Raw genomic sequence first — 26557 nt, 5'->3', positions numbered from 1 at the left:
ATTAATCCCAACTGGTCAATTCTCCATGAAATGCCTTATGTCAGGGGTCATTTGTTACATTCCCGTTCCTCCCACTCCCCAATAAAGAAGTAAAATTAAATGTTATTTTCCTCCTATGGCATCACTGAGCCTTAAAGCAGCTGCCAGAAGCCCCTGCTAGAAAGTGTTGCTGTCGCCACCATAGCAATGAAGGTTTTTAGTGGGTGAGAGACGGAGAACCTTTCAAGAATGGTCTTTCACTGTCTATTACTTTACATTTGTTAGTGAATAAAGCTCTTCAGTTGCTTCTTGGAGCTGACAAGGAGATGAAAAGATTGCCACTAGAAAAGATGTGGGGTTAGGAAGGTGGGGGAGTTTGCATCCCACGTGTATGATGAATCTATCTTATCTACCATGGCTGCCATCCTTCTAGGATCTCATATTTATTCTCTTATTGTCATGGTTTAACCTCAGCCGGCAACTGAGCACCACACAGCCGCTCGCTCACTCTCCCCCTGCTCGGTGGGATGGGGGAGAGAATCAGAAGAGTAGAAGTGAGAAAACTCGTGGGTTGAGATAAGAACAGTTTAATAATTGAAATAAAATAAAGTAGTAATAATAATAACAATAATAATAAAGAATACACAAAGCAAGTGATGCACAATGCAATTGCTCACCACCCGCCGACCGATGCCCAGCCAGTCCCCGAGCAGTGGCCCCCCCGGCCAGCTTCCCCCAGTTTATGTACTGAGCATGATGTCACATGGTATGGAATGTCCCTTTGGCCAGTTTGGGTCAGCTGTCCTGGCTGTGCCCCCTCCCAGCTTCTCACTGGCAGGGCATGAGAAGCTGAAAAGTCCTTGACTAGTGTAAGCACTACTTAGCGACAACTAAAACATCGGTGTGTTATCAACATTATTCTCATCCTAAATCCAAAACACAGCACTGTACCAGCTACTAGGAAGAAAATTAACTCCATCCCAGCCAAAACCAGGACACTTATCTTTTGTGACCAGTATTAAATACTTGCATCTCTAGTTTATTTTCCCACAATATTTCATTCATCATTCGTAAGAATTGGTACATTAGAGGCGTCATTGGGGTTGAGTGATACTGTTTCAAACTGGAGGGCTAAGGTCTGAGTAGTGGTTATTGAAGAGAATAATTAAGAGATTAATGGAATAACAGGAAAATAATTGCAACAAACTGTCAAGAAGGTCATTGCTAAATGTTCAGGTTAAATAACAAAACCCGAAAACCGTCCTTGCATTTTTTTACATTCTTCAGAATTACGTGGAAGAACTCTGTTTCCTTCTGCAAATCATAATGAACATCATGTCAGTATATCATTATATGTGGAAAATCTGTCTCCAGGATCTGTCACCCAGCACTTTCCCTCTCTTGCTAGCAAACACATACACCTTACTGAGGAAATAAACTCTAATTGCAAGGAATGACAACTCGGGGGACGAGGGACAAAAAGTCCTCCACCTCTTGGGCTGAATGCTTGCATGGCTATACCTTAAATCATACCTCTGGCACTCTTTCACTATCCTTCCCAGTGTATACTGGGGTTGGCAAATTTACCTGCCCACAAAGAGCTTTTGTCGCTGCTTTTCAGGAAGGGGAAAGAAAAGCAGTCAGTCACTGCCCATTCAGCCTAATCAACCTTTGGAGACGTACATTTTAGGTGACAACTATTTATCTGCTTTATTATGAGACAGTTCCTTAGATGGCAGTCTTGGAAGCTAGAGACTTGATTTTAATTTCATTGCCCTGCCTCCTTGGGAAAAGGGGTAAGAGAACTGGGCTTTCATTCTTCCACTCATGAAATGGAACAACAAGCCTTCCCATAGTTACAATTTTGACTTAAGATTGGAAAAAGGCATTAGAAGTACAAAACTGAACTTAGATTATTATTCTGTTTAAGCACTGGAGTTCAAGTGGTTGACTTCGAATGGTCAGTCAGTGTATCTGTATAGAGTGAAGATGTAAAAAGCCTATTATTTCAAGTGAAACAAGATTTTCAAGATATCCCAAACCATATTAGTACATGAAAGAAATACTGCCGTTAGGTGTCTTGTGGCTGTCCCTGGAAGGCTGCTTTAGGGATCACAATTTCAGAATATTGGACGATGAAAAGGGTACAGTAAGCCAAGACACGCTTGACTCCATTGCTTTAAGCAAAGGGACTTTGATAATTTGAAACTTGTTCCGTATCCTTCACCCAATATATTGTTCATAGCACTAATCTAAAAAGCGCAGCCAAGTAAAAGTGGTTTTAATGCCACGTTATTTTTATTAAGATGGATTCTTTTTTCAAGTGTTTTGTTGTGCAAACTGTGACTGGGGCCACAGTCTTGCAAATAGTTGCACGCAAGTTGTCCCATTATGCAGTGAGACTACTCATATGCATGGCTTTGCCTATGGATGCTGGCATTTGCAGGATCACAGCCATTTTCATTAAAATTATGCTCCATCTTTAAAGCAAATCGCTTCTAATGAAATTACATGAGCTTGATAGCAACACCACCACCCAGACTGGATTCATGAACTGTTTTTTTTAAATATGGAATTTAATTATTTTTCTTCTAATATTTACTATTGAATTTAATTTTGATTTTGTTTTTATCACTTAAACATCCTAAATTTCAGGGATTCACTAAAATGTGTCACATCATTATAACTCTTATTATGAATTATTCACAGTAATTACTGAGTTGTTGCAAACTTCATTATGAAATTTAAAGTACCGGAAAATCTGGTGGTGATACTGTTTTACTCCTTGGATGTTCTTAAAATAAGTCAGAGTCAACAGATTGCAAAAATATGCAATTACAAAGTTATTAAAATGCAGATTTCTGGCAGGAAGCCACTGTAGTCTCCTATGTTCACAGCTGTCTGTTTACAGGAAAACTGCCCTGAGCAGCCTGTGGTGGCTTCTTTGAGCTATTACAGCTGATTGGGTCAGTGCAGAGGCCTCTCTAAGGACTAGGTTCGGTAACTTTTTACCTCCCAGGTCATAAGCTTCACTTGAAATTATTTTTCTAGGCAGGAGGGATTGACAGTAGACCACCTTTTTTGCCCTGTCGTGCTGATGGTAAGTCCAGGGTGCCTCTCCTGAGACTGTGTATGTGCCGTACCTATGTCTACACAGATGGTTCCTAAGATTAGCGTGTGGACCACTCAGCTGGCAGGTGTAGCAACATAAATTTTGAATTACGCTTTTGAGGTCAGTGTAACATGCGTTTTCCCCAGTCGGAACTGGCTTTAATCATTGCTGCCTCCCTAGCTCTCTGAGAGCAGGGCATACTGGAGTATTAACAAAGTGGCAGATGCTTTGCTTTAATGAAGTAAGCACTGTCATCTTAACTTCACCCTATCCCCCATAATGTCATTGGGTGCCCCCGTTGTTTTTTCTTTCAGTGACTTGGGAGCAAAAATTATGACCTACTTCGTGTAAAAAAAGATTTCAAAGTTGGTGCTCAGTGTTGTGTGCAGATATTCAACACCATTGCTGACAGCCAAAAACTGCTTTGTCTATGGTTTAGCGTCCAGGTAGGACCAATATGTGGTGGCTCTTTCTCAGTGACTTTTTTTTGCAAGGTGCTTTCAGTATGGACTTTTGTCATTCATTTGTGTAGCTTCTCCCGAGAAGCAGAGTAAGTTCTTTTCCCTCCATGAAATTGTGAGACTGGCACAAGCCCTGAAAAGGAGGGGGAAGTTTCTGCAAAATAAGGTGTGTAGCATCTAAACGGCAAGAAACAGCACACTGAGCAAGTTATCCCTGCTGTGAAACTGGGGTGATGTTCCCAGAGTATGAAAAGGCAGAATTTCACATTGTCTATGATAAAGTATAATGGAAGAGCCTCCCCTTCTAAAGCTCTAAATGTCTGATGCTGTTGGGGGGTTGCTGACTCTGTGAAGCAGATGCCATTAATATCGATGAGGTTCTGTAATAGTCTCCCACAGGACAAGTGACATTTAGGGATTCAAGACTGATATAAATGAGAAATAGAACAGGACCATTAGAGAATATATTAGAATTGGTTAGTATTATACTGTTCCATTATATATGGGACTACCTGGTAATACTTTAATTTCTTCCTCATATAAATACCTTTTCTCTCTCAATGAAGTTCAGTCTGTGTTGCCCCAAAAAATTCAAAATGCAGCCACCCTGTTCGTAGATTTTCCTAACTGATAATGGAGAGCCTAAAACTTTTAAGACATTAAGTCGTCATTTAAAAACCTGGTGCATCCTAAGAAGCTTGTATGGGCAATAATACAGAAAAGCTTACATTGATCTCTTGGAAGGAGGAAGATGCAGTGAAAATCCTAACAGAACCCTTTAATCTCAGCATTGCCAGCGTGTACTGTGTTATACAGGAGAAGGTGTTTAGAGGTTACCGTGAACAGAGAGAAATACATCTGAAGAGCTTAATTTTGAGGCTCTCCGGAGGTATAAGCACACCAGAGGGCTGCAGAGATGCAAAGCAGCGATGTCAGTAAACCACTGAATTGTCCTTCCCGTGCTGGTGTTCCTGAGCCATCCAGGAGGCAGGCTGGATGCCGGTGTACCATGCAGCAGCTTGGGACTACTTTAGTTTATGCCTATAGATATGGCCCCCACAGGCAGTTCAGCTGATGTAGGAGTGGCGAAGCACAATGTGCTTTTCTTCTACCCAGACAGACCGTCTCCTTGGCTGCAGAATGAGACACATGGTGAAAGAGGGGGAACCCAGAGTGGGCACTGCCTTGTTCTTGGTCATTTGCACAGAGGGAACACCACTGATTTCAGTTCCCAGTCCTGATTTCTGCTCTGTGGGTGGAGAAGCGTGGCCCTAAACACAGTGGTGGGCATTCCCTATGCTGCTGGTAATCACAGTTTTCAGAGTCAACACGGGAAGAAATACTATAAAAATCAGGACTGGCAAAAGTACCTAAGAACGTGAGGCCACTTCCCTCCAGAAGTCCCTCCAAGGCACTTTCAGGTATGTTTTTCCTCACATAGTTTTAAAGGTCCTGAACCAAAAGAACGTTAAAAAGCAGCGCTGAAGGTCTGGGACCATGCTGAGGCTCATCCAGAGGGATTGAGGAATGAGGGGAGAGAAAGTCTTTTCTATCTGCGGTAACCTAGAGACTGAATCTCCACAAGAGAAAAGACAAAGGGTCAGAGCCTGTGATCTTTCTCCTGTGCCTTTCCAGAAGCGAATAGATTTTGATTCCCAGAGAAAACAAAAAGATAGAGAAATGCAAAGGAGGTTGGGTAGGGGGTTTGAGAGGCTCTCGGGCAGGTGGGTGATGATGCTGGAACCAGCGAAATGGGCTGTGATCAGGGAGAGAAGAGGAGCAGTGCCAGTGTGGGTCTTACAGTGTAGGGTGCTTGAGAAGATGTAGGGGCAGACTGATGTCGCTAACACATTGTGCACTCCTTTTGCATCGGTGTTGGTCAATACAGGGTTAACAGCAGCTTTGCGCATTAGATACTTTTTAGGATTAAACCAAGAAGGAGGGAGGCAAGCTTGCTTGGTATTAAGCGGGCCCCTGTCTGGGTGCTCTTCCCCATTTTCTCTCAAAGTAATCTATTACCACATCTCCAGAGAAAAATGACCCCAATCTAAAGATTAATAGACCAGCGTGTGGATGTTTCCAGTGATGTGTATGAAACTCAATTTTTTTTGTCGCTGTATGCACCGAGGTGTCCTTTATCAGCAGATCTCTAGATCTTAAAAACTGGGCTGATTATTGAAGAGGGCAGCAGGCAATTTAGGGCATACGGTGTTTTCTTATGACAGAAGCACTGTGAAGTGCAGTAATTTATGGTGATAAATTGCGGCCGTCAGAATGTCTAGATCGCTTCATAGGATGAATTTCTAAACATACATCTCTAGTTTGGGTAGTGGGGGATGGGAAAGGGGTATTTGTTTGAGAGATTGGAGGGAAGATAACTCCTGCATGTACCATTTCTTGAAAAGTAGCACAGGACTTTCACATGTTCCTGAAATAGGCTCGTCACTACGGTCAGATTAACCCAATTTTGGCTTAATGTGACAAGAAAAAAAATTCCCTCCTCCATAACCAAGCTCCAACGAAAGTGAAGTGTCAAGACTGAGTAGTTTTTGAATGCTAGATCTTTCTTAGCAAGGGTTTTTCAGTTTGGAGTTCTGTGTGCATGCCAAAATGTAAAGCCAGCTTGGCTCAGGCAACACATCTGTAAGTGAAGCAAGCCGCCTTCATTTAATCAAGAGACAAGAAAAATTACCATAATCGTTGTAAGAAAACTGCTTTGGGGAGAAAAGAGAGGAGTTTTCTTACCATGTTATTATTGATGTGTCTTACTATCATTAAGGTTATAAATAGAGAGATTCATTTAAAAGTAGAAGGGCTTTGCTAGGCTAAGTTTTGTCTTGTTTTGCTTGCTTTTTAAATCAAGAATTAAAGGCACTGGTGGGTCCAGATGTTGTTGTGAGAGGTTACAAATTTCTCTGTCCTTTTTCCATCATGTTATATGGTCAGAGGTTTTAAAAGGACAGAGGTTTTTATGGTATCAGTGACACGTCTGTGTGGACTTAGCTCAAGCACATGATTTAGTACCTCTCTGAACTGTAGCCTGCAGAAAAGAACAGTGAACTAGACCTACTAGGTAAGGTCCAAATTAGCTATGAACTTACCCTAAAGATGAGCCTGCATGTGTCTTGGAATTGCAGTTGTGCCTGAAGATGACAGTGAATGTACTCAAATGGCCTGAAGATTTGTACTGTTTGAAACCAGTCTCCCTAAGGAACGATAGTGGGGTCTACTAGGTGTTTTCAAAGTGGGAAATACAGTCAAAGTTTGACCCGTCATGACCCATCTTGACTTGCAGATCTTTTGCAAAGATGACCCTGGATTACAGCCTTCTATAAAGTGTGAGGGGTTTGAATTCCAGGATTTTCAGAGGGGCATACACTGAAATTAGTCCCATTAGCAGTTAAGGGGTTTTGAGGGGAGGGCTTGGTGTTTTAGACCATCATGATTCCATGCAGAACTTGTTAAAATACTAGTGTTAATACTACATCAGACTGAGCGTGCTGTGGCGTATGGTCTGATACTAGTACCTGTAGAAGATCAGAATTTAATCCAAAAAAATCTGACATTTGGTTCCTGTTCTGGAAGAAAAGGTTTCTGTATTGACAGACAACTGCTGTGCATGTCATTTCCTAATCTTGTCTCCTATGACTTTGTTATACAGAGCTGCATGCACACATGCAACAGAAGGAAAACTGCAGCATAACCTGTTTACTAATGATGGTGGTTCCTTTAGGCTGAATGCAAGCATGGCATCTTCTTATGAGATGCTTGTAAAACTTTTATTTCCAAATGGCAGCAATGAGTAGTGGTTTCCAGCATGTCTCCTGGAGCTCTGGAAATGGGTATTTTACCCAGCACTAAGAATAAGAGCCAGCTGGGATTTGTTCAAGTAAGCTCTTTCCTCCTTGATGTATTTTAATATCTCCAGTTTTGCCACAAGTGTCTTTAAGTTGGTATCATTTCCCCTTTTGTCTTTTTTTTTTCAAGACTTCAGCTTTCCATGCTAGTGGTCCAGAACCTACCAGTCTGCTGAAGATAAACTAAAATGGGGTGTCTCTGTTGGGCATGTACCATCTCCTAAAGGAAAAAAGTGAGAGACTCCAAATTTTTAGTTCCTCATCTTCCTACTGAAGGAAGTTTCTCTGGATGTTACCTTTTGTTTCAATATGAAAAAGGCTGATGGACTCAATTACTCAATTTTTCTTCTGTTTTCAGACCTGAACTAAGAAAGCACAAAAGCAGCAGTGCACTTTTGCCTGGTATATTGCAATGTAATTGCACCATTCAATAAAAATTACAATTGGCTCCGCAGTATAAGGGAGAAGGGAATGAGAAGCTGGCAGGCAAATTCTGGCTCACCTTAAATGTATGCATGAGGAACGCAGTGTGTATCAATAGAAGTGTAGATAGGACTAGGCCCTGGGGGTTATATTCTCATTACATTACCTGTTCACAAAATGTGAAGGGGGAGTAGACTGGCAGACTCCTAAACTTATTAACGATTTTCTATTTGGGGAAGATTAAGTTTTGAAGAACAACATCCAGTAATCACTGGGGTACTATTTATATCATCATAAACTCGTGTCAACTTAACTGATTTTAATAATGATTATTATAATAAAACCCAGTAACTCTTATCTCTGTCACTGCACACGTGCTGTGGTAATGAGGAATTTTCCTTTTTTCTTCCTTCTCTCTTCTGCTCCTTCACACAATACCCTGACTTAACTCATTTTTCCTCTCCTCTTCCCCCCCAGCTGTCAATAGCTGTCACATTACTTCGCATCATATGCACCAAGAAAAGCAACTTTTTCCATCAAGTAAGCCAATTCTAAAGCTGCCTTCCCAGAGGCTACACAGATTGTGCAAGCTGGAGGAGCTCAGGAAAGAGTAAACTGGACAATAACAAAGGCTCCCAGAGCTGCTTCTGCCTGCCAATCTTTCATGCATGTATTCACACAGCGCTATATATAGGGCATGCCTCCAGGGCCAGAATCATGTCTATCGGCTCAGCGAGCAAACCTCCTATCCACACTATTAATCACAGTAGGAGGAGGGAAATGGCTCATTACGCTACATCAATGATATTGTCCATCCTGTCTTCTACAAATTACAGGAGTTGTCTCAGTGTTGCGTTCAGTATCCCCTCACTTTTGAAGTCCATGATCCAAGAGAGGAAACAAAACTTCTCAACAGGAGTGTTTACCTGTGGGCAACAGAGGTTAGCCAGCAAACTGCATTTAGTGAGTTTAGAGTGCTATAGCAAGGCAAGCTTTCCAAGGGATGTTTTTTCTACTGTTAAATGTTTGGTAGTGTTCCTTCCCTCTCCCGAAATGATAGATTTGAGGGACTTTTTCTGTTCTGCAGCATTGTTTTCAAGCCCCTCAGTCTACTTCCAGTATCGTTTGTGTGTGACATCTGTAAGGCATCCTTTATGGCTGACTGACTTCAGGTATATTTGAGTAAGAGCTTCCTGCAGTATTCTGGCCTTCCTTAAAGGTCCTGTGCTTTGCCGGAGAATCCTATGACTATTTACGGGTACCCTTTCAAAGCAGCACGCAGAGATGATGTTAGAAGTCATATAACTACATTTTTACTCACAGCTTTTAGGCTTGACACTTTATTGCTCTCTTTTCTGCTTATGTACCTGTAAATGAGCCCTGTACTTCAAAATCTGTATCATCTGGGTTTCACTCTTGCACGTGATGTGACATGACAAACCTCTTGGCATGTACTGACCTCCTTGCTGCAGGGCTCATCTATATCAGTTCTGTACAGACCCTGCAAGGTTCTCCAGCTCTTCCTGGAAATGTTAGTGTTTTACTTGGTGTTTTCTAAACCCACGCTCCAGTAAGGTTTAAGCTCTTATCAGACTTTCTTCCTGGCTGATTTTGAGGATCACTGCAAAGCGCTTCCCTTGGTTTCATGAAGTCTGCATTGTAGTGGGCATGCATGTGATGTTATTTGATGGCTCTTAAAACAAGCCTGCCTGTTACTAGAAGAGCAGGGCTGCCTACTCCGTAACAGGCGCACCTTTTGATAGGTGACCATGCCTTAAATAACAAAATAGATATAATTGTTCAGTGATCACCAAGCCTGATGTTGGGTCCAAAGCTTGCATGAGACATCTCTAGGTTTTGAGGGTTACCTCGGAGATACCCTGGCCTTTTCCATATCACTGGATGTTTTGTAGTGATATGTAGCAATATACTCCTAAAGTTATGATATTAGGAGGAATATGTGCCTATCTCCACATCTTCCAAGAGGTGAAATAGAGTTGTAGGTCTTGCTTGCTTTGAGACTTCTGCATTTGGTTAATTATGAAAAGTGTCTACTCTGATTGGAATATCCCAGGATTAATCTTTAGACGTATCAATATATTCTTGGGTACTTCTCCTTGCTTTGTAAGCATGTAGACATCAGAGATTTTTTATTTGGATATTGTAGAACATTTAAGATAGTAGAGCATAGAATAATTCAAATTAAAGGATTATAGCTATATTAAATTTTTCCTATGAGCATTAGTCATAGATACATCCATCTTTTAATGCACTATGCAGCAGACTTACTGAAACTACTGGTATGAAACCTCATAGCAGTAGTTAAAGGAATGCTTATATTTTGGAAATACTGTGTGCTTTATTATTGATCTGCCTTATTTGAAAGTAGAAATTCATGTTGTTGGGATTTTTTCAATTTTAAGCAAACATGCCTAGTTAAAATAAGTTTAGAAACAACATAGGAAATAAACCCTTATACCTATGATTCTTCCCCCAGGATAAAGAGGTACTCACGCATACTCATATCTTTTTAACTGTACTTATTTCCTTTTGTAACACTTATGCCACACCTCTAAAAAGTTGTGTTAGTCTTGCTGTAGATGGCAGGTTAATGAGAAATCTTTTACAGTGATATATTTTCATCCTTCAGATACTTTTAAGACAGACATGAACTTAAGAGGAACTTAAGCTGCTATCATTGTTTCTAGAACTAACAGAAATGTTTTAAAAGTAATTTTTAGCAAAATTTGCTTTTCCTCTGACGTAATTTTGCTTTCAGTAAAATTTTCCCTATTTGCAAAATAAAAAAGTATTTCACATCTGATGGTTTTAAACAATTGGTCAGATAGTTAATGTCTATGAAATTCTGCTAGGTATCATACATTTTGTGAAGTAACTACAAAACAAGAAAGAGTGGAAAGTGCTGAGTACACCAAATGGCCAGGATGGGAGAAGCAATGTCAAATAAGATCCAATCATATTTAGTAAGTTTGATTTTAAGTTCAAAATAAAATTCAGAAAGGTGGCTTCCTTAGCTATTGATAGGAACGTTTCTCCTACAATACCCCTCAGACACTGGTAATTAGTGAGGAATGACAAATGCTTGAAGATTACAGTAATTTCAGGTGAGATAAGGAACATCCCAGGCTATAAATGAGATTTACTTTATGGAAGCTCCCTATAGCCTAAAAAAAGAGGCTGTTTGAGGGTGTATTTCCTTGCTTGGCCATTGCAGCCGTCATGGTCTTTTAACCCCAAGTGCTAGAAATTGGTTGGTGTTGGCAGAAGTAGACAAGCTGTTGGCTTAGTCTTTTATTTTACATGTGACTACTGGATTTGTAATACCTTTTCCTTCCCATTCCTTGCAGTGTGTTAGGAGTGGTTTATGGGCAGGTTAAAAGCCAATGTCAAGTCCTCCATACAGTAAAACTGAGAGCCCACTGACATGCATCACTGTGCCACGGCGTGACTGTTGCAATCATAGAATCATAGAATTGTTTAGGTTGGAAAAGACCTTTAAGATCATCAAGTCCAACCGTTGACCAATGTGTTTGAAAGTTGAACTACATATAATCAGTTGCACTCTTAAAACTTTAATGTCTTTGACTGCACCATGTAGCACTACATTAATTTAGCGGTACATTTGGCCTCTGCATTTGAGGGTCAAGAGCTTACATCACCTGGCCTGGGCAGTGTCTGACACGGCACTGCGTGATTAATGCAGAACCCTTTAATTCCACTCAGCCCAAGCAAAAAGCATGGTATAGCCCCCCCCAGAGGAGAAAAAGCAGGAGAAAACATCCCCAAACCTTTGGATCCTTAACAATCACAGGGCCTGGAAGTGCATGACGTTTCTGAACGTAGAGGATGAATTGCTAGCCAGTTTGCAAAAGCGGGGCGAACGGGACTTTTCAAAGGTCAGGAGGAGGAAGCACACCAACACGAAGAGCATTGTTCATATTGGAAATCATTACTTGAAATCAATTGAACTTTTCCAGAGTGCCTAACTAACTAAAGGATCCTCAGTAGCTAGTTTTCCCCTCGAATAAAGTCTTTGACAGTCAATGAGACTTAGGACTTGGCTTTAATGATGAATCTCCCTTTTTTAATTTCAGGGACAAACATTATATAGAAGCTGTTTGTATTCAGCAGCATTGACAACGAATCTGAATCTTGCATCCAAAAAGACACTGTAAAAGCAAACAGGCAAAAACTTTAAATGAGCCATATGCACTGACTTACTGATTCATATATGTGGCAGATACCACTCCCGTGTCCTTCCTGAAGCAAAGTGCTCTAATGGTGGGTGAGGTGGAAGAAGCAGGTATTACTAGCTAAAATAGGCTTCACTGTGTCATGTTACATTTTTGTTGGAAATTTAAAAAAAAAAGCTGACTTTATAGCTTAGAAAGAAGGAAGATTGCAAAGACACAGTGGGCAACACTATTTCAGAAAAATCCTTTATTTTTTGGAGGACATGGAGAGCCGTTTAATCCAACTGAGTGACTGAACAAAAAACTGTGTGGTTTGTAGTCTGCTGTTGAATTTCCTGTTCCATCTCAGGGGTGGCAGCAGATAAACTTTGCTGGATTCCTGGGAGCAAGTTTGGAGGAGCTGCAGCTCCATGAATGTCAACAAATGTTCTAAGATTACCATGCAAGTTTGAAGATAGATGGAATAGAATTAATAAGCATCAGTAATGGCTTTATAATTGAAATAGTATAGACATTAGAGGTACATAGGGTGTTAGTAATCATATTAATTATTTGTTAACAGAAAGACAAAGTAATAAAATTACAAATCAAAAAGCTTAGTTGTTCACATCTAGAGGGACATTTTGTAACAGAAATAATTGCTTTTGCTTCATCCTCGGGGTGATATTATCTGTGTCTAATTGTTTTTCCTGAAGAAAGCAGAGCAATCTAAAATTCTAAGTAATGCACAGCAATTGTAGGGATGAAAATAACCACATTTTAGAAATCTGTTACAGTATCCCACCCCAACTCAGTGCAAGGAAGCAGTGCTGCTAGGAAGGGTAAAGATAAATGGAATTACTTTTCTATTAGAAGTATAATAGACTTTATTAGTTAGTCACCTGTACTCAGAATAGATCAGCTGTCAGGGAGAGCAAGTAGATGAACATGTACTTTGTGGGCTGTCAGGAGCAGATCAGTGTGGGTTTTTTAAATAATAATTACCCACTTCCATAGAAATGTTTTAGACAAAAGCACAGCTGCTTTATTGATGATGCCTTTTGTGCATAAGGATGAATATTCTAGTCTGTTCTTTTCATTTTTCCATGTAAATGTAATATCATATTTCCATAAAACTCTTTTAGGAAGTGGTGCCGTTCGCTATTAAAGCTTGCATAATAAAATTATTTGTCAGGGATTTAATTTCATCGAAGTCGGTTATTTGTAATAAAGTGCTAGTAGCTAAGAGGGGCTGCTGCTTGCATTCAAGGCTGGGGATGTCCTTGCCATCTGCAAGCCACTGTGCAACCAGCTGTCCTGGGATTCAGTGTGACAGGGCACCCAGAAGGTATCATCTTTTTTTTTGCACCCTGACCAGTGCTCAGAGGTGAAAGCAACTGTTCGCTTCCTTGTGGTCAGAGGAGCTCTTTGAGCACCAGGTCCACTATTCTGGCACAGTTTAATAGTCTGTCTGGTCTGGCAACTTGATTGACATGAGGTCTGGGAGCAAGAAACTCTGCAACTGCTGGTCAAGAGAGTCCCTGGCACGTATGTGGCTCCTGGGGGCCACCCAGGAGTCTGAACGGAGCAGCCATGGACTGGGTCAGTTCTGGTGGGGGCTGGACTTGGGGGGGGAAGGGTTTAAATCTGCAATAAGTTGAACCCCTCCCAGAGTTCAGAAGATCTGCTTTGATCTTCGCTATTGTAACATTGCACGTTGTGTACAGCCACCTTTGTTCTGCCACAAATACTGGTTCCAGCCTGCTACGGTTTGGCTGCTCTGCTTCCTGCCCCTACAAAACGCAGCAGAAGCTGGAGTTAAGGACTGAGCCTTTACAGAGCTTTGTCAAATTATAGTTAATTTAATTTTGGCACTGTAGCCCAGTGACAGAGCAACTTGTGCAGCAGAACAGGACTCTGGATATGGAGCTGAGCTAATGCTGGCAGCAGTGATAAGGAGGAGAAGCTAGCATGCTTAAATTTGTTTTTCAGGGCTGGCTAGGGACTGGCTTTAGATCAAGTCCCATAGGAAAATCGCATCCCCACCACAGAGAAAGGAAGCAGAGCAGTGCTAAATTTGATGGCAGACTTGACGCTGGGGACTCTTCCTACACACTGGTAGGCAGTAGAGGAGGTTGGCTGAGACCGTTGTGCAGCGTTCATGGCAGTGCTGGTGTTCTCCATGGAGCGGATGAGCGAGATCCCCATTTAACCCAAGCTGTGTAGGTATTTACTGAGCAAATATCCATATACCCATATTTCAGCTACAGGCCCAGTTTGGGTGTTACAGGAATAATCATTGTATCTGCACATTTTTGCAAACGATGGGAACAACAGTACTACAGAGAAGCTGGAAGACTTGTATTATGCATGTGTGTTAAAATGCTCTTTTACTGCCTCTTGTGAATTTATGAAACTGAATGTGACAGGATTTATCAGGATTCCAAAGAATAGGAGAGAAAAATAATTAACTATGTGTTCTGGTTAACTAATATCACACTTAAAAACCCACTGAAGGATAGATAGGTTTCTGTGAGAGGGTGGGTTTTTTTCATCTTTATATGAAGTGCTGGAAAATGACTGTAGCTAGAGGCAAGATGTTGATCAAGGTCAGTCCTGGATCTGGTTGTGTTGAAAAGCTTTCTGGTGCCAAGTTGTTCAAAGCCTGAGTACATGGACGTAGTCTACTAGCCCTGAGATTTGGGTCAGGAAAAGATTGCCTCTCGTTCCTCTCCCCCCATCTTTCTTCCCTGTCTCCAACAGCCCGATCACAAGGAGTTTCACTCCTTTCACTCCTGTCTGCAGCACTGCATGTGGTCATTTGCTAGGATCATTTGGATCGCTTTCTCTAACAAATTCACCATTTGATGCATCGTATAAACTTGGCGGTGTAGCAGCTTTCAAAATAGCAAGTATTTTTAGGTTCTTTGCTGTCATGTCAAACCAGAGCTTCAGACCTAAATGCCAAGACAGAACGCCATTGTTTTTAGCTAATCTCGGGTTTCAGTGTTGTACCCGATTGCCATCCTCAGCTTTGTGTGACTAAGTAACGTCTCTAAAGCATGGCAGCGTAATAGGATGATGTGCGCTATGAGGTGTCTTACGGTTAAGTTTAGAACTAAGACAATTCATTAGCTGATGCATCTCAGCATTACTCTTGCCCCTTTTTCTCATGAGAATAGCATTTTTTATCTCACAACACGAAGGAGACAGACCAAAATAGCAACAAGTTATTTTGTCTAGATTATATGCAAGATCTCCACAGTAGTGACTGTCAAACTGAAGCTGTATTTTATTTCTGCAGCTGTTTCTTCAGTGCTCTAACACTGTTATTAATAGTACCTGTCACTTGTACAGCCCCTCAGAGTTGTAAGTAGTTTGATAAACATTATACAAACTCACTGGAAAGCATCAAAAATGAAGTAAACGCTCTGCTTCTTACTGGCTAAACTAAATTCTTTAAATTACTTCATAGCCTGGCTTTGCCTTTAGCTTAGCGAAACGATCTTCTAGACCAGCTAGTTTTCTGACTTTCTTCGTACTTACATTTTTGGTAAATCACTTCTACTGTTGTAGTATTAGTACAGCTTTATCATATCTAGACTGGAAAGGCACTACTGAAAATAGTATATACCGTTTCCATGTCAGACTTTCTAGGCCACTTTAATTAAGAGGCTGAAGTGATTTTGAACAAACACTGGAGCACATCTTGTTAGTAGTGCTAAAATGCTGCTAATCGCCGTAGAAACTTCCTGCAGTTAATGATTCTTGTTGATTTTGGTGAAGCAGTAGTAGCAGCAGAGACGTTAGTATAGAAAGTGCTCTATTTCTTAGCCTCGTTTTTATCAGCTTATCATTTTAAATTGCCACCAAGCAGGTGATGTGACAGGAGGAGTTCGAGCTATTCTTACAGTACCACCATGATTACAAAGCGGAAAAATATGTGGAAAAAAATGCGTGCTGGAAATAAACGTGAAAACTTCTGACATCCATTTGCATTTCTGAAGGCTCACCCAACATGGGTGGTTTCTATCCAGGGTAGAACACACAGTTCTGTTAACGTATTTTTCTCTCTTTTTAAATGAAATCGTTAAGCCTTGACAGCCAGTGCTTTTGTTCTCACCTCCTAAATTCCCACCGCTGTGAGGCCAGGCAGCCTGTGCTCCAGAGCCCCTGCCCAGAGTCTTTGTCAGCATCTGAACCGGTGGAATAACCATCTGGCCCTGCCTGCTGGGCCCCCTTCACCCCGTAGCCTCTCGATGCTTTCGTGAGCCTGCTCGTACAAATCTGTTGAGATTACAAAACCATTGTGCTGTGCCACAAAACCAGGTACCAAAAGTTACAATAGTTATAAAAATTGCCCAATGCAATCTCTGCTTATTCAAAACTCCCCTTGGCCCCGAGGGGATCTGTGGGACAGGGCTAGCCTGTCCCCTCCCAGCAGACTCGGCAAGCCTTTATGGTATTTCTGTGTTGTGTCCGTCTTGAAAATAGTTCGTGTTTTATTGTAAATTACTGTTATTTGCAACTTCCAGTTTTGCAGTTCCCACTGCACAGAGATCAAGGACCCAATTTTTCCTTTGTATACATCAGTGTAAATCAAGATTAGCTCCAATGAAGTCACTCTAATCACAAATGTAAAACTAGGACAAATGAAAGGAAAATCAGGCTATAAACTATTTCATTTTTGTTTTTAAATAGCAAAATTAATGCTGCTGTTCTGCAGACACAGGGTGACCTGCAAAGTACTAGCTCATGCGTTACTAATGCATCTCCATTTAAATGCAGATTTTTGCTCCTAACACAGAACTTCAGGGAAATCCTCTCCAGATAAACTGTAATAGGATACCAAATGGTAATTCAGTATTTCACTTTAACTTGTGTTTCAGCTTATTGATCTTGATTTTCTATCATTTTGATGCAACATTCGCCTAGGGGGAAGAGGATTACATTCACTATAATAAGGCTTTTAATTATTAATTAAATTATTTTGATATTCCAAACATCCATGCCAGCAGTGGCAATCTGCTTGTATTCCTGTACCTATTTCTATTTTCAGTGGTGGAAATCAGCAAGATGTGACTTTACATATTGCAGGAAGTAATTGAGAGACAAGTTGAGAAAAGGAAGCGTAGTATAGATATCACGGCATCTATGTGAGACGTGCTTATCGTGATGGTGTTTTGTTCTCAGTCATTTGTGGTCACAGTAGCCAGACCCTGACTTGTTGGTGAAATCCTGTGAAGTGGGGACCCTTGTGCTACGCTGCTGCATTCAAGGGCTTTCCAAAAGGCTTCCATTTGCCTACATGTCTTCGGATAAAGACATGAGGCGTGACTGTTCGGCCATTCTCACACCAAAATCACTTCCTTCACTAAATCTACTGCTGGTAAGGAGGGACTTGCACCTCGTAAACTCTTCTTCCAGCATGACCATTAAATACTGCACTTAAATGCCTCCGCTGTCCAGATCCCGCTGTGGTTTTGGTATAGATGTAGGAATAACCAGAGGGCCTGCTTGTTCAATCAAGTATTTCAAATTAATGACAGCGTTTGCTTTTGCCATATATGATATATTTAAGAAATAAATTTTTCTCTGTATGTGCCTCCCTCAAACCCTGCTTAAGTGCAACTTATAAGATGTACATGAGACCTTGATATAAGCTCTCATCTGCTAGACTAAACTTTGCGTATGTGTCTTAAATAGTACAATGAAGTTGTAGGAATAATGTTTATAAGTTCGCTACATCATGAATACAGTTATTGAGTAACCTGATATTGAGAGTTAGTGGTTTTGCAGTGCCTAACAAGACCCAATCTATTATAATTAGAGTCCACGCTATTTGTTCAGTTTCCAGGCTGAAAGCCTGCAGCGCAATGGTGAACATGTTGCAAGCAAGGCTTAGGTCTCACTTTCAGCACTGCCAACTAAAAAATAAAGCACCCAACCATGGTAGAGGTATAAATATGATAAGAGTTTTTAAAATACAGTTTTAGGTTTGGGCTTTGTTGGCTGATTTGTTGGTTGTTTTTTTATATAGCTTGATTACTTATAGGGTGCATTTGGTTCGCATTTCCAAATGTTGTTCTGGCAACCGTAAGATTCATCAACTTTCAAAATCTTAGTCTGAGATTAACATTTTCCACATGGCATCTTCAGAATTGTGTATTTAAAAAAAAAAAGTATCAAAAGATAAGCAATAAAATAGTGGAAGTGGGCAGTCTCAGGGTTAATGTCCTTTGGGACAATTATAGGACAAAGGTCCTTTGTCATATAATTTGGTCAGCAAAAGGGATGTCTAAGAAATAATGATCTTTGTGATTGTGATTATGCTCCTTTGGGAAGCTCACCTACGAGCCCTCAGATTTCTTCTCTAAATTATTTCCAACGTTCTAAAACCATGGCAGATTCAACTACCTGCTATATAAAATAAAAACTGCTAGAAAAACATCCCTCCACTACCATGTGAAAATAAGCCCTGCCCATGACCATGATTAGGTCTGAATTAGCGATATATTGCAATCCATCTGACAGAAATGAGAATCTTCCGTTACTGATGAGAACATAGGGTGCCCCATAAAAACCTGGCTTATAATAGATTTTGTTGTTTGGTTTTTGGTTTGGTTCGGCGTTTTTTTTTCCAAAAGGCAGGAATAGCATTTGCTTTTAGTTCTAAAGTCCAGAGTTGTCAGACTTCAAAACCACACCACAGAACTACTACGTAGTTACCTTCTTGTGTAACCACTCATGACCCCCACTGCTTTCCTTGGCGGCCCGGCCACCTAGGCTCAGTGCCACCGAGACAAGCTGACTTTATAGATGGAGAGTAATGAAAAATAGTATAGCTACACTGAGGGACCTGGGTAGAGTATTTTTCTCATCAACAGTCTATTACCAATAAACGCAGTTCGACTGGAACCAAAGCCCTAAGCAAAACTTCAGGGGAAAAAAGGCCTAACACTGCAGGAAGGGGGGGTGTTGTTTTCGATGAATCACTTCTGGTTTTATCCAAATCAGCTCTTGAAGGTTCTCATGAAAAGCAAAAGACTACTATTTGTCTATAAGAAAATTTTCAGTGATCCAAAATAAAATTTCTTTTCATTAGAGAATTCTAAAAATCCCAGGGTTTTTGAGATTTAGATTTTTTTTTTCAAAAATCACAATGTGAAATCCTTTCTTAAAATCATTTTTGGTACCCATCAAAACTATAAATACAAAATATTAGAAAATAAAAAGGTTGTTTTCTTTGGAACGCACTTCAGAAAAATGAACTCAATAGCAAGAATGGGTTGGGTTTTTTTTTTTTTTTGTAATAGGTTTTTTCCCAAGGCAGGGAAGTTAACAAGTAAGACTGAAAGCCATTTAAAAAAAGGGAATGGATCAGGTATGAACTGGTAAAACTTCCCACTTCTTTGACCTTGTAAACTTCACATCATAATGCATGACACAGCAGGAAGTTTTCCTAGAAGCAGTAGGTATGTACATCCTCTTATTTCCTTTACTGGCTTAAACCTAGTTTTTCACATTACTGTTCATTTATTGAATGGAAAGCATGCATTTTTAATTGTTAGCTGAAATGTTGGCTGGTTGTGAAAGCGAGTACCTCAAATTGGTCCATTTGAGCCACGTGAATCAGCAGTACTGTTTTTGAATTTTTTTCACTTCAGCATTTCAAACTGATCCTTGCAGAGAAGAAAATCTGATAGAGAAAGATAAAAGGCTCCACCTAGTGGGCAAGAACTTTTTATTTAAAGAAAAAAAAAGGGCAAGATTTTCACTTAATTTTATGCATGAAGAAATACTTCTTTAGATTTTGTTTCATTAAGCTGCCATGTTGTTCTTAATTCTTGCCTTCTACAGAGCCTTTATTTCATAAGCAAAGCTGAAATATTTAAGAATTATTCTGACAGTCTTGGGCAAGAAGCAATGATACTAAATGAGTGGGTTTATACAGAAGAGTAAGAGTTGATCCACAAAGTTCTTCCTTTCCCCCTCCCTTCAAGCTTCAATATATAGTAACAAAAAATGGATAATCTGTGTGTCAACAAATATTTTAAACTATTTAAGGTTCTTTCCTACTTAAAACTGACTGGAAACATTTATAACTTGATCATAACACTTAACACAGTATTTTGGGAGTATTTTTTACACAGGGAACTCGGCCCATGTGTTACCTCATCTTCATTAAATGACCTGTTTATCTGCGAAGGGTGAAATCTGGGTTCTCTGGCAACTCAGTCCAGTGCATCAGCTTCTGCAAGGCATAACCCCATCGGCCTCTGCTGTCTCTTCCAAAGGCAAACACCAAAACTCATTCGTCCTGGCATTTGTCTAGGAGCCTGCCTAGCACTGTTGTGTGTCCAAAATCATCCTGATAAAATCTAGCACCTTTATTTTAGGTACATAATTGATCTAGTACTTCACCCCCCCCCCCCCCCCCCCCCCGCTGAACTTCAGCACTGCATTGCAGTTATGCTTCAAACTCCTGAGAGATTCAACTGGCAGGACTCTTCAGTTCAAAGCAGTAGTGAAACTCGGGTGTTACTCTCTCATTCCAACCAAATACGGCTAGCAGCTGAAACCTTTTCTTCGGTTCATTTCAGGCTAATAGCAAGGGTGGGAGCAGGAACAAGTAGCAGCAAGCGCAGATTTGGCAGCAGAGACGCTGAACCACATTGTATGTCCTGCCTTTTGTCAGACTCTCATTTTCAAGCCATACAGCCTGGCAAGATGAATTCCTCCTGTGCAGCTTCCAGCAATGGGTAGACAGTGTAACATGCATTGTAATAACAGATTACTACACCCATTTACTATAGCCCATGTTCACATCCACAATTGGAGGGTTTGTCTCCTGTGCAAATCACAAAATAGAGCTTATTATGTTATTTTGCACACCTCTTGATCACAGGGAGATCTCCATTCGCAGTGGGCCACTTCATAGCAAATCCAGAGGATTCCTCCTTCAGTGTTAATGCACGATTTGGCAACTCCCACAGGCCACACAGACTTGCTGATCTGCCTCAACCATTCTCCCCAGCTGCAGCTCTCCTTGTATCCTCCATGGAAATGTAACTCTCTGGTGCCAGTGAGTAAGAGCTGTCATTTGGCTTATTTTACAGACTAAAACAAAGGAGAGTCTTAGCGTTCTTACTCTGAACCTTTACGTGAGCAAGGACTAATACAGAACTGACTAGTCTTAGAGTGCCTTTGGGGAAGTTCGTATGTTTGCAAAATGCAAGCAATGCTGTCTCCAAAAGGGAGGAAATAGCAAGATAAAAGTTAAACTGCATTTTTTGGTTTGGGGGCAGCTTGTATCTTTGGTCTCAGCTCGTAGGAAGTCTAAAACATGTCAGCTAAAACAATACAGAACAGTTGCTTAAAACTTCACGGATATTTCAAAATTATGATTACAACCACACTGTTAGCTGTGTTAAACTCTCCTAAACTGGACATTAGCTGTTTGTTAAGGGTAATGCCACTTGGTTTCTAATGCACGTGGACACCTACCTCACTAGGCATGCAATGGAAGAAAAGATACAAGTCACTTCAAAGCAAAAATTGTTAAATACCACCACTTTTAACTGCTGGCCTTTGCTCGAGAACGGTTCACATTAAGAGATTATAGGCTTGCTGCTGAGCTAAAGCAAATCCCATGTTTGGAACTACAGTAAGATCCTCTGCCTCGTTTTACTTTAAATACCTTGTCCAACACTGGTACTTGAGCTGATGCTAATGAAATACAAATTTCCAGATGTGAAACTCGGGGGAACATTCGACAACCTGCTTTTGTAATAATCTGCCGTAAACTCAAAATGATAATTTGGGGATTAAGTATTAATTTGTTCCTTCTACAGGTCATCGGATAGTCTCATACAAGCCTTGTAATTAATATTTAACACAGCTATTTTAGATGTTGTTTACCTGGGTTAGATTTACTCAGCTGTTTTATTCCTTCTTTGTGGGAGCAGCAATCTTCACAACAATAAATGCACATCAATGCATTTTTTTCAAGAGTACCACTAAGTCTTTTACTTTTTTTTTTTGGCAGCTAACCAGGTGCTGAAGTTTGGAACGCTCGTCAGTACTTCCAATACCTATGACGACTCCAGGATTGTGACCATTGAGACGGACAAGCCTTTGCTGTGGACAATGGCTATCAAAAGATAAGATGAGCTACAGCTGCCTTTTCTGATCTGACGGAACTCAAATTACTGCAAAATTTCACTGAATTAAGACAGTAAAGCTGTTCCGAAAGATGTAAGCAGGCACTGATTTTATGTACTGAATGGAAAACAAGTCTGAAATAAAAGTCAGTTGAGATCAAATCAAGATTAGTAGCAATAATCGAGTACTTCATTCTGGTACCTCACACTACTTAATCAGAGGACACATGAGCTGCCACCCAATGCAATCACAAACAGAAGTGAACGTAAAGAAACTGCTACTGCGTATCTGGTTAGTTCAGACTATTCTTACGGAGTGTTTTATTCCAATACTGAACTATTTTTTCCCCTTTTGCCAAAAGGAAATACAGTAGACACTTGCACATAGTGTAACTATATTAAAAGGTGGTAACGCTAAGAGTAGTTAACCTCATTTTTCTGTCCTGGTTTGTAACATATGTAGGTGCTGGTGAAGATTTCTCGAGAGGAGGAATAATTGAACTTTTCTGCTTAGGAAGCAAGTTTGTGTACTGAAGAAGCTTCAGTTTTGCCGTAATACCAATATCAGATTTCCCAGTATTAAGTGCTTTTAAAGTCTGTAATAGAAGTAGCATTGTAACTTCTGCAAATAGCAAATGCTTACAATAAGCTTTTTTGAATGAAATACAAATTTCTTCATCTCAACTGAAGAGGAAGAGCATTGCATCTACCAGAGTTTTTACAGGCTTAGTTTTTAAAATCAAAATATCCAATCATTTAATAATGCAAACTTCCAGGTCAGCAAACGCAGAGCCCTTTATAATTCTATGTGCAGTTGCCTTACAGAACCAGTATCCAAAATGGGTGTTATGTCCTACCCAACAGTGCGAGCAAGTTGTTGATTCGCTGAAGGACTGCTTAGTATCTCCGACAACTAAATTAACCACAAACTGTACATCTTAGTAACCAGCTTAGTTTGGCTTTCTTAATTGTGCCATCAGAACAAGGATTGGCAATGCAAGTTCTTTATTTGATGGAGTTTTTTTTCCAGTCAAGTACATAATATAACCTAACAGGACTTCCAAACGCAGAAAGGAATTAAGGGTAATAATGGCGATTCCAGAAATTGGCGACAAGAATTTCAGTTGATAGACCTTTAAATCACCACTTGAGAGGATACAGCAATGCTGTTTTCTTGCTGCATACTTTTGCTGGAACAATGCTGTTTACTAAGCATTGGGAGAGCATTGGGAGAGCTTCTGAAGAGAGGCTGTACAGTTGTCACCCTGCAAAGTTTTCACACCCGGCTGGACAAAGCCCTAAGCGACCTCGTCAGAAGGCAACACTGACCCAGGTTGAGCATCCTTCCTACCTGAATGATTCTATTATGGTTGAAAGAAGTAACAAAACAAATAAACAAACCACTCTACTACTACTTAAAAAAAAAAAAGCCTATAATGTATACAGGTATGATCACATAAACTATAAAAGAGGGCTAAGATGACAGGAATGTTTGAAAACCCAAACTGAGCTTGTTTAATAGCAAGCAAGTTACAAAGCTGTGAAATCTTTGCAGCAAGTGTCACAACGTCTTGTTCTTCATGATGAATATTCAGCCGCCTCTGTTGAGAGAACAAAGTAATCAGTTTCAACTCATCAAGTGTGATCAAGTGATCCCATCTGAAATCTAATTTATCCTCCCACCATTGCCTTGTTAGGACAAACATTACTACCTTTACAGCTTATCTCCTATTTTAAAACATTTCTCCTTGCCTAGAGGACCACTCTTACAGGTATAATCAAGCCACATGTCGTGGTTATGGAAGAGCATTTAACCTGTTCCAGTGCTAGAAAAGGGATTACATCAGTTCTGGAGAATGTGAGGAGTTTTAACTGGTGGTGTTAATACATCAGTACCATGGCTGCCGGTCAACTTAAGGGTCAAATTTTTCATGCTGCAATGTTCATTCCAAAAGGTATTTTACAGAATGCAGTTACACGTAAAACAGTTTCAAACATATCTAGCACTCAGTAAATGAAACAAGACCAACTTTGTTCTGTGCCCTGTCATCTTCCAGCACAATCACTCAGTTTTCTCTACCTTAACATCCATGCATTTACTTTGGATACCCAAATTATAAACTGGAAACAGTAAGGGTATGTAAGATCCAAATAAGGTAAATGTTCTATGGATAAACACACACTGAGGAACTGGAAATCAAAATACTTGACGTTCAGTTTTGAAGCAGAATACTCAAAAAAAAACTGAAGAACTATGGATCTAATATTTTGCAGCATGCTAAATTAACGATCTACTTCCTGATCAGGTCCTTTGAATCAAGTAATACCTGTCATGTCACACTAACATGTGAAATGCACAGATACTAAAGCAACACGGATCCTGTAGGGCTCGCTAACATCCTCTATTTAAAACTGAACAGGTACAAATGAACGTAAAATGTAGTGAAATTGAAGGTTCATATTTACTTACACAATGATATTGTTGATTGGGATATGGATCAATTTGACAAAGAAACCAATAAATCCCATTATCGCAAAGCCTATTGCTGTTGCCATGGCAATCTTCTGGAACTCTGCAAAACCAAAAAAATTTTAGTCTAGGAAACCTCGTGTATGGCATAGAGGAGATGTGCACTACAGTGACCAGAGGAGAGAGAGCTCTCTTTAGAAAACGGTAGCGTTAACACAGGAAGCAGTTCAAAAGCAAACTGCATTGACGTTGAGAAACAAATCCTCTTTTTCAGAAGACACATGAGATTTTAAGCGAGAAGATGCTGCTTTCCACAAAGCATGGCTGATCTCAACGATTTTAAATAGTAAGCAGAATCGAAAATACACACAGTTCATAACAATTCATGGAACATTTATTCCAGTATCTTTCCTTTATACCTCTTACAAGCCCTGAAAATAATTCCCAATACAGCATCAAAAATGGAAAAGCTGCATTTATGGTTGTCACAGGAAGATGTCAGCAAGCTTCATCCTGAGCATGTGAATAAAGCATCGTTAACTACCTCCATTAAGGACAACCAGTTACATTCTGGTTATAGTTATAGCTTCTCTCTAATGCCTTTGAGAAAGTCCAAAAATCTTCTCTTCTATACATCCAGAAACAAAGTTCCTGTCCCAATCAGGCAGTCACTGACAAGTGTGAAGTACTGAATGGGCACCGCAAAAAGCAATCCTAGCTCCTTTCCAGTCTCCTAAAATGAAGCGTTTCCTCCAAGGTCACGTAACAAGCAGTTTCCTCCAGTATTTCCCCCAAGTTGACTGCAATCAGACAAACCTGACCCGTGCATTTGTCTTTTCGCAGCGCACACAAGTTCTTCTCAGATCAGTTTACCTAATACATAAAAACTACTACTTGCCTGTCTCAAAATGGCTAATTTCAGCTACCTAGCCTATTTCATAAGGTGAGCTTTAGCAGCGCTCTCACACACCTGACTGAGTACATACCAGAAAAGGAGACATTCAAGTTTATTATATCCAGAACCATAAACCCATTAACAACTGGACAACTGCTCAAGTTTAAATCTCATATTGGAAGTTGAGAACCATTCACAACACATAAGTCACATATGGGAAGATACATGGTAAAGTATAAGATTAAATAAGGACTGTGCTCTGTTTTACTGTGTGCTTTACCTTTCCTGTCAGGCTTGGTGCATCTTTTAACAAGTCGTATGGAGTCTTTTACAAACTGACGGCTGGGTTCCACGAATTGCATTACCTGATCCATGATTACCGGCAGAGATGAATGGATTTAGTATTGGTGGTGCCACGTAGGTACTGAAAGAGATAATTTTTTTAATTACAGAAGGAGCGATACAAAATTTGTAAAGACTTAACTTAAAATTTGTCATATTCCAACCTAACTGGACCTTAAAAGATACTTCCACTTCACAGAAAATAAAGACACTGTGTCAATATATAAACATGATGACCTACCGCTGCCTGCGCAAAATATGAAAAATTATGCCTTTCAGCATAGAAGAGGAAAACAACAGCTCCATCGCCGCTTGCTTTCGGCTTACGTCCTGTTGTGTTTCTGAGAAAACTACTGAAGACTTCTAACTGGACAGAAGTCACCCGTTTCAAGAAATCCCCAAGCCAAAAGCTGGTGCAGGGTTGGTGAGCACTGACAGAGATACCACGGCCTAATTTTATTCGCACAACAAGCACCTGCCAGCGTTGCCACCCCAAGCAGGACACCAGGCTAGAGGGACCCGCGGTCATTAATCAGTACAGACCCCTGATACGAGGCTCCCTCATAGCAGACCCTCTCACGTCTCCCTGCTGAAGTGCCCCCGAGGCTCCCCTCTTTACCACTGCGGCCGAGGCCGGGCCACCCCGCCTGCCCCAGCTCCCC

General features: G+C 40.5%; 1 protein-coding gene across 1 annotated transcript in view; it reads left to right on the top strand.

Annotated features, from left to right (window-relative positions):
* Positions 1–23721, top strand: part of TPK1 (thiamin pyrophosphokinase 1) — a 261714-nt gene extending 237993 nt beyond the window's left edge. The window contains exons 7-8 of the mRNA XM_009321596.1: positions 8310–8372; positions 22074–23721. Coding sequence (XP_009319871.1) covers positions 8310–8372; positions 22074–22192 — 182 coding nt within the window. The 3' untranslated portion in view covers positions 22193–23721. The remainder of the gene's footprint in view (positions 1–8309; positions 8373–22073) is intronic.
* The last annotated feature ends 2836 nt before the right edge of the window (positions 23722–26557 follow it).

Source organism: Pygoscelis adeliae, unplaced genomic scaffold (assembly GCF_000699105.1).
Source record: "Pygoscelis adeliae isolate BGI_AS28 unplaced genomic scaffold, ASM69910v1 Scaffold40, whole genome shotgun sequence".
NCBI lineage: Eukaryota > Metazoa > Chordata > Aves > Sphenisciformes > Spheniscidae > Pygoscelis > Pygoscelis adeliae.
Note: the sequence above shows the minus strand (reverse complement) of the source record. Positions and strands in the feature narration are given on the sequence as shown.